General features: G+C 39.5%; 1 protein-coding gene across 24 annotated transcripts in view; it reads right to left on the bottom strand.

Annotated features, from left to right (window-relative positions):
• Window positions 1–1,177: 1,177 nt before the first annotated feature.
• The window catches only part of LOC118403155 (nebulin-like), a 39,433-nt gene continuing 27,875 nt past the window's right edge, over window positions 1,178–12,735 (bottom strand). For 7 of the 24 annotated variants that reach the window (XM_035801699.1, XM_035801690.1, XM_035801687.1 and 4 more), the window contains 13 exons: window positions 12,481–12,570; window positions 11,767–11,790; window positions 10,775–10,849; window positions 10,270–10,290; window positions 9,413–9,442; window positions 8,604–8,699; window positions 7,975–7,992; window positions 7,717–7,776; window positions 7,308–7,406; window positions 6,682–6,705; window positions 4,510–4,595; window positions 3,546–3,590; window positions 1,178–2,680 (listed from right to left, as the gene is read on the bottom strand). In XM_035801699.1, coding sequence (XP_035657592.1) covers window positions 2,501–2,680; window positions 3,546–3,590; window positions 4,510–4,595; window positions 6,682–6,705; window positions 7,308–7,406; window positions 7,717–7,776; window positions 7,975–7,992; window positions 8,604–8,699; window positions 9,413–9,442; window positions 10,270–10,290; window positions 10,775–10,849; window positions 11,767–11,790; window positions 12,481–12,570 — 848 coding nt within the window. In that variant the 3' untranslated portion in view covers window positions 1,178–2,500. The remainder of the gene's footprint in view (window positions 2,681–3,545; window positions 3,591–4,509; window positions 4,596–6,681; window positions 6,706–7,307; window positions 7,407–7,716; window positions 7,777–7,974; window positions 7,993–8,603; window positions 8,700–9,412; window positions 9,443–10,269; window positions 10,291–10,774; window positions 10,850–11,766; window positions 11,791–12,480; window positions 12,571–12,735) is intronic. The other 17 variants (XM_035801686.1, XM_035801677.1, XM_035801684.1 and 14 more) reach the window with 11 other exon arrangements.

Here is a 12,735-nt window from a genome sequence, read left to right on the forward strand (position 1 = left end):
TGAAAGGTAAGATGTAAAAGTTGCGACTTAAATTGCTGTGCCGTTATATGAGGTAAGTCATGATTCTTTAGTAGTGCTTGACGCGTAACGTTGCTATGCATTTAGGGGGCTGTTGAACTGGAGGTGGGCATATAAGACATTGGGGACCACCTACGGCCATAGGAAAAAAACAGAGGTCTATGAAAGATCACTGAGCTTTGGAAGATGTCACTGGGAGATCTTGGAGGTCATTGAAACATCACTAAGAGCTCTGGAAGATCACTCTATTAGGAGACTTTGGAGATCTTTGGTTGTGATTAAAAGACCTTGAACATAATTGAGTGAGTACGCACTGGATGAAATACCATGAGATTTGACGCTCAAAATAGAATCCTCACGTCAAAAATCACTCAAAGAAAACAACACACAGATCTGTGGTCTTGGAAAGATCACTTCGCTTTGGAAGACCATTTCATCGGAAGACCTTAGAGGTCATCGAAACAGCAAGAAAGGAATTCTGGAAGATAACTTTACTAGCAAATGAGTGTTAGGTGATGTCATCACATTGCAAGACTACGCCAGAGTCTTTGGTAAAGCAAGGCACACACCACGCATGCATGTTCAGGGACAATGGCAAAATTCAAGCGTTTCGTAACGTTACATTGAAAGGTAAGTTGTGATGTAAAATTTATGACTGAAATTGCTGTGCTGTAACATGAGGAAAAGTATCATTCTGAGGCAGTGCTTGACACGTAATGTTACTGCCATTGGAGACAACTTAAAGGTCATAGGAAGATCTTGTAAAGATCACTGAGCTTTGGAAGAACTTCATCGGAATACCTCATTACAGGTCATCACGCAAAACATTAAGCAAGGAACTCTGGAAGATCAGTTTATCAGAAAGCCTTGGATTTTTATCCGATCGCTGTCGCATTTTAAAAGTTATATTTATGCATCAATGTTTTAAAGGTAATTGTATCACTTTCAAGCGATTCTGTGACTGATGGCGCATTTCATGTGTTTTTTGTATATGACACATGCCGATTCAATCTGAAATAGGCTGAATCTTAGGTCTTTGATTATGATTAGTAGATCTTGAACATAATTGAGTACTGACTGAAAGGCAGGGAAGAATTTGATGCTCAATCTAGAATCCTCACAAAGAAGAATGACTCAAAGAAAACCGCCACGCACGCTGTACATCAGGGGATATAACTTTATTGTCTAGAGATGTGCAGATGAGTGTTAGGTGATGTCATCACATTGCAAGACTACGCCAGAGTCTTTGGTAAAGCGAGGCACACACCACGCATGCTTGTTCGGGGCGCGGCGTATTAACACAGAACGTGTGCAGCCGCTCTGTGCTCCGCCCCACCTTACTGCACTCACATAGGTTCACTCACGCTCAAAGAAATTTTACAAGTTTCACCCAAAAAAAAAGTTCTCTTAAAACATTCCCTGCAAAATGTCCATGAACTGGTGAAGGGAAAGGTACAGTACAGTATGGCACGGTACTTAGAAATGTTTCTTACAAAGTTTTTTTTTGCTATGTAAGCCTCAAGTTACTAGATACAAGGGATAAACTCCCTAACTTAGGTATAGTTGTCTATACATGCACAACAGTCGAGGTTTCACGGCCATTCACTCTACACAAACTCTCAAACTTGCTAGTTTCAGATTAAAGCTAACAAAAAGCCGATAGTTACAATGACTTAGTGATAAAGTACACTAAAAACGAACAAAATCACCTACGTATGATCAATGATAAATAAAATGCTATTGCAGTGATACAACGTTTGATCATTTTCAAACTCAAAGTTAACGTCCTACAAATATAAAGGCACATGTTTAAAGTTCAGCTTTCAAACTAGTTACTGCATCTACCTCTACTATTTCTATGGCTGAAAGGTAAGTTATACACCCATCCAAACATAATAAGGTCTACACGTTTTGTAGTGTTTCGCAAAACATGAGGTTTGGTTCCCCTGTGGAATAGACCGATTCAGGGGAATCTCTCACATACTTTCCGGTCCTTAAAATAATACAAATCCCAGAAACATCAGGAATATGTAGTAAAATCCTGGCATTCATTCTCATTCATCAAATCCAGACAAAGAGGAGTTTTTGTCACTCCTTGTTTAGACATTAGACGTGAAACTGGGAAGACGTTCTTCCAGGCTAGAAGTGGTCAGCCCTAAGTGTAGAAAAAGATCTCACATCCTGGCATTTTTCTCTAATTTTTCGTAACATTCAACTGTTTCTTCATTGCAATTATAGATTCCTCAAAACCTATCTTCTAGATTACAGTTCAGCTCGTAAAAAGTTCCATATTTTTTACCAAAAAAGCGCCGCAACTGTTACTTTATTTCCGTTGCCAAGGATGGTGCAGTGCTAGTATGGCTCCATAGCTAGCTAGGTCGTCCGCAATCTGTCGTTGTTATAACATCGTGTATGTGAAGAGGTTGTGATTTCTTTGACGAGTGGAGTTTTTCTTTTTTGTTTAAGCGTTGAATGCTGCTGTCTACGACATGGGCTCCACGTAGTTTGCCGGCAGCATGCCGCTCTGTCCGGTACGCTGCACCGTCCCGGTCATCCACCCGTCGTCGATCTTCACGCAGTTGACAATGACGTCACCGTCCATGAAGCTGATCTCGTCGTCCTCAGCGGCGGTGTAGTCGAACACCGCGCGCATCACGTTTTGCTGTGGGCGGGAATGATACAAGAAGTTAAGATCATTTCATGCTTAATGGTAAAGGTAGTGCCGAGGGTTGTTTTAAAGGCCATATACACCTTTCTCACGCGGCGGCCATGATAGATCGAAGAAGAGGTCAATGAGGCAAACAGACAAAACTTATTTCTAAAATCAGGTCCCATTTAGTTTCCCCCCAAACCACACAAATTTTCATGATATAAGATAGAATAATAAATATTACAAGAAGTGTTATGCACCGAAAGATGTAGCAATTTAGAGTAGTGTAGACTGACCCCATAGTCCCTTAAGAGATGCAAAATAAAAACATAATAATGCAAATCTTTAACGAATTTGCAGCCATTCACTTACTGGTCGATTTCCTAATTGGCAGGCTACCATTGGTCGAACTGCTAATTAAGATGGACAGCCTTTTGTTTGCCACATTGAACTCGTTTTAGATCTATCATGGCCGCCGCGTGAGAAAGGTGTATAGGGGCAATAGATTCTAATCCACTGTGTCTGGGGCATGGTATTGGGGGGGTGGAGCCTAACCCTCTCCTCCCATCCGCTTTTATCTTCCTAAACGAAGTCAGGTACCCATTTTCCCCCAGCATTTTTTCATGCTTAAAGACCTGTAATAGTTTCTATATTGCTCACACGATATTGTACAGGTACATGTTGGTTTTCACGATTGTACAACGAACTCGGCTGTACAACAAGCCAAAGGAAAAATGAAAGCTTTGACACGACTTGCACTTGCAAATAAACTTCTACTGATTATAAGCATAGCAAGAGAAGCTCTACTTCTATGTAATTATCATCAGTGTGAATTCAACAAAGACATAGAGTTTTTTCTTGTTGTTAGAATACGTACCCCTGACTGGATTGTTGGCTCTGGTTCACTGACAGCAGCGGGAGCCTAGAGGAGGGGTCAGTAACAGCAGCACGGTCAGGTTAGGCGCTACTCTACTACAGGGGTCTAGAATAAGTCACACAAGCGAAAGGTCTTCTGCTTTTAAGCCCCGGTCACACATGGTCGACAAAGGCCTCCCGAATTTCTTCAGACCATAGTTCATAGTTATCAAGGAAGCTCATCCGGTGGCACTGCTTGGGGAGTGGTTGGAAGAAAAGTCATACATGGAAAGGTTCTGTATGTGTGACAAGGGCTTAAGACAAGGTACAAGCTAATAGATGGGAAAGAAGGCTTTCAACATCTTTTAATCACTTTCTGCTGCAAGCAAACAATATACAGTAACACATAGGAATGACGGCTCTAGTGTTATTGCATCAAACAATGTAAGGAAATCACAACACTTTAAACTGCAAGGAGATTAACATATCATAGGAATACCTTTTACGAAACTGTGGTAGCATAGATTTTGAATCTTGCACAACATTTACTACTGATTAACAGCCATAGCTCAGACACAGAAAAGACCTCTACGTTACAACATACATATCAGCTGTTGTTAGGGAATATTAAAGAGTTCTAAGGCCTCACCAATATATTTTCTTGTTTCTCGCACTGTTTAAGGCAAATATATAAAAGGTGGACATCTTAAAAGCAGAGGGCGGAGAGGAAAACTTGAGAAGGACTGTATTCACTCCATGAAACTGGGGTTAGCAATGCATAAACCTTGTCCACAGGTTTTGTTTTCATTATGTTGTTTTTCAAGTTAGAAACTTTGAGCATACATTTTTAAAGTCTGGGAACCAACAACTTGGATTGGTGTGGTCGAACTTAGAAATACCAGTCTGCGATGGTCAAAGACTGGTATTTCTGGTACATCTTTCAACAGAACAACGTTGTGAGAAAGTTGTAAGACGGGCGAACGTACCTCAAACTTAGGCTGCTGTGCATCAGGATGGGTCATGGGGTCGTAGTCTTCAATCTTGCCTGGCTTCAGCCTGACCTGTTGGTAGCCTGAGTAATGAGGGAAACGGGATTCGTTAATCTTTGACCCACTCATGATACCATGGAGACCTTTCCTTCAGCTTAATGGTAGGAGTATACCCAAAAAGTGATTTTTGTTTTTCTTTTTACTTAATGGTCATTACGTAACAAGGCCTGAAGGCCACTCAAGGTTACGGGTTACACGATTGTAACTGTAACAGCATCTCTTCTCCCTATGTCAGAAACATCATGATTGAGACCAGCCCAATTGCTCACTATGAGTGAGGACTAACTGACCCAATATGCGAAGCGCGGGTTACGAGGGCTGCTCGGGAGATTCCCTACCCCATTTTGGCCGGAATGATTTGAAATCTGTATGCCTTGGTTGATAACTTGATACCCAAGCAGCGACCTGTATACCGTATGACTGGTGAACCATCGTGAAGTAACAAAACCCATTCTTGCCAAATTGGCAAGCTCAGAGAGTACTGTTTAAGCAGTAGTTAAACCAACCTTCAAGCAACATTGGAACAAGTTTTGCCAATGGCATTGTAAGTCCTTGTTAATATTGCTTCTAATAAGCAAGGTACATGTGGTTCACAACATTTGTGAACTGTATCTATAAATACTAGATGACAATTCCTTCTGAATTCATTCAATATAAGTTTACAACTAGATAACTGTATGTAAGTCTTCAGTTATGACAAAACTATGAACAACTAATTAGATGGTCAAAGCTAGAAATGGGGAGAAAACTATATCATATAACAATATTTAGAAGAGGATCATACAGGATGTTATGATATCTTGCACAGCAGCTAAAAGAACCTAACATTTCATTTTAATGACAATCAGCTGTCCCCAAAGATATCAAAATAATAATGTACTGGGTAGTCCTGCAATAGCTTGAATAAAAAAATGACTTGAAGAATTTGTAGCTGAGTAGGCCTCTAACCACTGAAGAAGTTGTGAGCAAAGACACCTGGTCTGGGTGACAGACTAAATAAAAGTTCTTTAACAAGATCTACACATGTATGCAGCTCCAGATGTCTTACTTTACATTCTCTTCTGAGATCTTAAGTTTCATGAGTCCCACCACGCATACTAATCATGAACTTAATATGTTCACCAAGTGTGCTCTTCTCAGTACAAATTATGAATTTAGTACTATATAAAAGACCTCGCAGTATGATACTTAACTGTTGGATCAGGAATAACGTCATTGTTCTGACCTTTGTAGCATCTAGTGGTGCATACGAGGGGCGTGCAATTAGTAATGGTCCTGACCCATTTCCCATAGCAGGAGATTAATGAAACTTGGCACAGTTATTAGTCTTTCTCTTCATAGGAATCACCCAGAGTTATGCATTTCTCCCATCGTTTGATGCAGCTCTGGACACCGATTTTGTAGGACACCCCAGGTTGGTCCTCCAACTGATGCCTCATCAATGGCACAAGAGGGACGACCAGGTCTGGGAGCTGTTTCCACAGACTTCCAGCCACGTTTGAATTCAGCATGCCAGCGTTTTACAAGGTCATATGATGGGGCATCATCACCATAAGTTTCATTTATTTCATCAAAAGTCTTCTTTGGTGTGCGTCCTTTCAAATACAAAAACCGGATCACTGCGCGACACTCAACTGGTTCCATTTCACACCTGGTCCATTTCGCACCTGACTAAGTTCAAACACCAGTAAATCAGAAACCACAATTAGTTCAGAGCTGTCTTTTGCAACATAACCCATAGAGATATGAATTATTACACATACAAAATTTAGATCAGACAACTGGAAGTGGGTCAGGACCATTACTTATTGCACGCCCCTCGTAGGTCACCACGTTTGCAGGCTGTTTCTGTAGCAAGGTATTTTTCTAAGACAGTGGTTACTAACCTTCTCCTTTAATCTGCATCCCTTTCAAAAAACTGATACAGCCCCAACTAAGATGTCCTAACCCAGAACATCTGAACCCTGAACCGGGCCTTCCAGCTAGCAACTAATTGGACCTAGGAGCACAACTGCTGCTCGTACCAGTTCCTCCCTTGCATGACACCATACTAATAATTATCCATCTAAAGTGCCAGGAGCAACACTTTGATACAGAACACCAACTTACGTTGTTCTGCAGAGATTCTGTATCCTGTTGTGTGTGAATGAGAGATCAGGACGGTAGAGACATGGCAGGAAGAACAGATGGAGAGAAGAAGAAATGGCCAGAAATGAGAGCAGAAATGAAATGAAAAGAACAGATTGGCAGAAGGTGCAAATAGAGGAATGATATATGCAAAGATAGGTAAAATATCAACTGATAGACAATACAAAGCAAGCAGTACAATGAATAGATGAAATTAGAAAGAAAAGTTTTGAGAGAATGAAACAAAGAGAAAGTTCAATGGCAGCAGAACTTTAACATCAACTCTCATAATTTTACCGGGTTACCTAAGACCACTGCATTTGCTAAACACTCACTCACATTAGATATTGGTGTTATCAAGGTTTTCCCAAGAATGTCTCAAACACCTGGATGTCTGAGTGCATACTTCGGGTACATTTGTATTACTGATGTTGCACCAAAGACGTTGCACTTAGTAGAACACTTTGGACTCACCACATATTTTAATGTCTTAGCGTATCCCATGTAATTATGAGAGTTGACGAAAGAGCTTTCACAAACGAAAAAGCCATTTTTTAAAAGTTATGGAGGATGTAAGATTGCATGGAAGGAATGAGGGCGAAGTTTACCCCTGGCTTTCCAGTACTTGTCGGGATCGTAATCCCACATGCCCGACGACTCGGAGGCGCTCTCTCTGGTCGACGACTCGTTCTCTGTGGTGTAGATTACTGTTGGGTCATGGGTCAAATGTCGGGTCGTGGGCCAAATGTCGGGTCATGGGTCAAATGGCATGTGTGGGAAGGAAAGAAGGAAGAAAGCAGAATCGTGAAGGAGAGAAGCAATGAAAGAAATGAACAAAAGTGAAAAGCATGCAGCAGAGTTTTCATGAAGGCAAAATGAAAAGCAAACTACAAAAGAATAGACAGGCAGACAAAAGATTTTAAGTAGGTTACGATACAAAAATAAAGTGTGATTTATAACATAGGATGAATAACAACAAGACCACGGCATGTTGGCATGAAATGTAAGGACACGTACAGTCTGCATTGAGGTTGAGGAAGTCCTCGATCTTGCGGTACTTCATGCCGGAGGTGGTGACTGAGGGGGCGACGAACCAGGGTGAAAATGTGCATAGACATGAAAGGAAGTACGAAAATGTTCAGAGAAAATGAAAGAAAAGCATAATGTCTGTGAAGACTTCTTTGTTATGGCTTTAAGAAAGAAGAAGACAGTATGAAACAGTGAGGCAACAAAATTTGTAATTGGCAGCAAAATGAGAACAGAGCAGAAACTTACCAACTCCACCCAGTTCACCTTTATGGGGAGGTGGGAAGAACAGAAAGTGAGAATGAAGAAAAGAGGAAGAAATGAAGAAAATGAGGGATGCTTCCAGGCCACCACAATGCAATAATGCATTAGAACATTGTAACATAAATCTGTATGCAGAACATATAAACACAAACAAGGGCCTTAAATGGTGTAGAACTGGTAATTCTTCTTAACACTCATCACCAACTCTTAGTTCCCCATCCACGTTGATCCAAGAAAAGCAGGCAACCCCACAAAGCCATTCTTCTTTAACCAGTGACAAGTAGCTATGAGATGCAGCTTTCTTTCAAGCAGTATTCGAGACCCTACTCAATGTTAACCATAAAATATCACAGCATTGCATTAGCTACTAATACATGACAAGCTTGAGAACCTTAAATTTTGAACAAACTCAAGTATTTGCATCATATTTTATTCTTCATGCTACAAGTACAGGTATATTCAATCAATCAATACCAGGCAGTTGGCCATAACACCTCAAGTCACAGAATTCTTATTCCAAAACCAGAGTGCTAATTACAATACACCATTCAATTTCCCTTTAATGGATATTTATGAGTGCACTGATGCAGCTATGGATTGTTTGCCGTATTAACCTGTGGTCTTAGACCAGTAGTGGTGGGAATATTTCTCTGGGTCGTACTCGTACGAGAGACCCTCCCCTTGCCTGCGTTCATACTCCATATCCATCTCTGTAGGCCAGAAAATGAAAGTGTTGATGAAGGTAAAAAATGAAAGTGTTGGTACAAGAAAATGAAAGTTTTGGCACAAGAAAGTAAAAGTGTTGGCACAAGAAAAAGGAACTTGGATAGACAGGAGGGAAGTTAACATGAAATATGTTGTTCCTGTATGCTATTATGATTAATAAGTACAGCCAGAAACAGAGAGAACAAAATGGCAAACTTTCAAAGTGAGGGTTGACAGGAAATAGCCCAGTGGTAATTCCTGACAAGTTGATCTGACGTTTTGTGTTTTTCATTCCAACATATCAACTTTACCTCTGCTGTATCTTATACAAATTTGGTACTAGGATGTGGGTGTTAGCCACAAATTTTGATGATCTAATTAATATCGGTCTCCAAAAAAGCAATTTGTTTGGGATTGAGGATGTACTTCAATCAAAACAGTAATTTATTTTGGATTGAGGATGTACTTCAATTAAAACAGTAATTTATTTTGGACTGAGGATGTACTTCAATTAAAACAGCAATTTATTTTGGATTGAGGATGTACTTCAATTAAAACAGCAATTTATTTTGGACTGAGGATGTACTTCAATCAAAACAGTGATTTATTTTGGATTGATGACATTAAAAATCACCACTGGAAAGATACATATGTGCAAAAACAGAGTGGACAGAAAGAGAGAGGGAAGAAAAGAATGAGACAGAAAGACAGACAGTACCAGTAAGTTTGTCTCTGGCCTCCATGGCTTCTGATGAAAGTAAACAGTAGGACAGACATTAGTGACAGAAACTGTGATCAAACTTGACAATTAAGCAGAAGATTGTGTAAAACTGAATTCTGACCAAGGAAGTCCCCATGGAATGCTGCTGATGTATGCTGTTGGCAGTTAATATTGTTAAAGAGAAAAACTCAAATCATTTTGATATTATGCAGAAATGAATTAGTGCAGATATAAAACATGCATATATTAAGGTACAATTGAGATGAGTGTAAAGTATATTAATAGAAACATTGTGGCAATTGGAAATTTCAGCCACATTACTTTTCTTCAAAGGATCGCTCACTTCTGTGTCATATTTTGAAACAAACTATTTGGACCGTTGTCTTTTTTCTTTTACTATGTAACAAGGCATTCTCATCATGGCATCATTTTGCAATAATTTTGAACATCATGATAGTGTTGCTATGTTATTACTACATGTGTATAGCATGAACGAAACCAGTTATGCAGATGAACTGTGTTATCTTGCAAAACTTGATTTGTTATGCCTTAGTCAGAACAATATTTTCCATCTTAAGTTGCAACAAACGTTCTTAAGAACAGAATTTTCATTTTTATTTGAAGATATGAAATATATCTTTCCTCTTGCTGCAGAAATGTTTGCACGATATCAAGCTTGACAAAAGACAGCATGTTAGGATAGGCGCAATGAGGGTGGTGGGGACGGAACTACAAAGCTTTTTTTATCCAAAGAAGTCGTTAAGACAAAGAAGCACAAAGAACAGATTGTGAAGAAGAGAGGAAAGGAAGAAGCAAGGGAAATTGTCCAAAAGAAACAGCACAGAGGATATTACCCTCAACTTTGGCAGCGCTGACTGTTTTTCGGGAACAAAAGGGGGAGCGCTTGTTATTATTCAAAAGTATTAAAGAGGACTACAAATATTGTAAAATATATATTAGGGTATTACTTGGCAAAGGAAATGAACAAGAAAGACAGCATATACAAAAACAAACATGCGTTAAGAAGTAGAAACATAGAAATCTAAGAATAGCATTATCTTATTAATGGTACACAAATTAATGCCAACTGTACAAATGTACAGAAAAGGTTTATGAATGTGACAGAACGGAGACAAAAGCTTACAGTGACATTGAATATTCAGAGGATTGTTTAAAGCAAAACACAAAGGTATGTAAAGAAGATAAAAATCTAAGCGATGTGATACACTTACATATACAGCTTTAGAAGGACAAAGAAATGGTAGCGATATACATGTATGAATGAATAGACAAATTGAAAGAAGCAAAAGATAAACAAGACAGAAGAAGAAGAAGAAGATGAAGGGATGATATATGTACCATCTGTGGATTCCTCCACCACAAAGTCTTCAATGGTGCGTATGGGCTTGGCTGGCTTCCATGTGGCAGTGGTAACTTGAGGAGCGGGGACAGAAGGAGCATGAGTGGAGGAGTACTTTTAACAGTTACAGAAGGCAGGGTTGGACAAGTCCATTAGTCCGATTGTCCAGGGCAAGTCAAAGTGCCAATCGGACAAGTGCATGCCCTGCCCCGCTTGTCCGATCGGGCAAGTAAAATTTTTTCATGAGTGAGATTTTGATATACTTGTTACCTTTCATAGTCATGGCATCAAGTATTGGTCAACAGAGAAAAATAGAGCCAATAACAAAAGAATTCCATTGCTGGAAATGAAAATCCATAGAAATTGTCAATTAGATTGCGGGCAAGTGAAAAGTTGATTTGGGCAAGGAGATTTTTTAATGTACTTGCCCAATAGGACAAGTGAATTTTATAAAACTTGTCCAACCGTGAAAGGAGTGTTAGCTGTACAAGGAAGAACTGTATTAGTAAGAGTAAAACCTCAGGTGTTCAATGATGCTTGAACTTATGAGTTTCACATCGACATGAGAGGTTCAACTGGTGGTGGCAGATTTGCAAGAAGCAGTAGCAGTGAGAGTTACGTGCAGTGGTAACAAGGAATTAGCTATATGGGCTTTGACTTAACGCAATGCTTATATTTTTTATAACGCAAGCTTGCACATGACATGCAGTGGAAAGGGATGGTACATATGCACAGACTCAAGAAGTGTAGTTTTTCAATGAAACAAAGGGTTGAAGGAGAAAGCATGGCCTGTTTTCCCCCTGATGTTGTAATCTTGTTAACTCATTCCCAGTATCACAATGTAATTCATGTTCTAGCATTTGATAATATATGGTATATAACCAGTATGATGTGAACACATATTCTTCCATAGACTGTCAGGCTCCATACCTTTAACTGAACATGCTATCTTACAGTGTTACTTATATGAACAGGAAACTAAAGGGAATACCAAAGGTCTTTTTCGTGTCCTTTTCTGTAGTTTATAGGAAGAAAACAACAACAGAAACTTGGTGGTCAGTATTTGTTGGATAACTTATCTATTAAGGCTTCTTATGAATTGGTAGCTAATTTTGAATCGTGTCATTCTACTTTTAAAACTTAGCATATATAAATCCTGTAGTAGGATTTATCTATGTCTTACTCTTGGACCTAAAGTGACTGCAAACCTTCTTCAAAGTATTGTCTACAATGTTATATACGTTTTGGGGTACAACATGCTTGTCTGTATATTGTTTGTATTGAACCAAATTGCAGGGAAAGGAAGCTAGGAAGTTGCCTGGGTGGGTGCAGCCAGGTCAGCCATTCTTTACAGGCATCTCAATATTTTTAACCTCAAGTGGAAATACTGAACTATTTTGGAACAGTGTAGTCCTATACAAAATGAATGTCCTTTCACACTTAGTTGGATATTGCTCCAAGAAAAGGGATGTAACGTTACAAAGGAAGGAGTGTGTTTGCAGACAAGGCCAGGGATTGAAGCCTGCTACATTTTGCCTTTTGAAAATGGTACAATATTTCCACTTGAAGGTTGCTTCATATTATCTGCACCTTGCTGAAAAGTAATCACCATCAAATGCAAGAGGACTAATGTAAAAAAACAAAACAAAGGAAAGCAAGAAATGACAGAAAGAAAAAGAAGAAGAAAAGAAAGAGAAAAAGGTACCATAGATAGCCCTTCCTGCCTCCTCCTTGCCTTGATAGGGTTCGTAATCAAAGATGGAGCCTGGATCGCCCAGTCTGATGGGCATGTAGCCTGGTTAGTGACAGGAGAGGGACACACAGAAAACAGGAGAGAGAACAAAATCACAAGGAGGAAAGAAACTTCTAACAGTTCTAAAAGGTGTTCTAACAGTTTTAAGAGGCGTTCTAACAGTTCTAAGAGGTGTTCTAAATGTTGTTCTAAATGTTCTAAGCGGTG

Source organism: Branchiostoma floridae, chromosome 16 (assembly GCF_000003815.2).
Source record: "Branchiostoma floridae strain S238N-H82 chromosome 16, Bfl_VNyyK, whole genome shotgun sequence".
In the NCBI taxonomy this organism is placed as follows: domain Eukaryota; kingdom Metazoa; phylum Chordata; class Leptocardii; order Amphioxiformes; family Branchiostomatidae; genus Branchiostoma; species Branchiostoma floridae.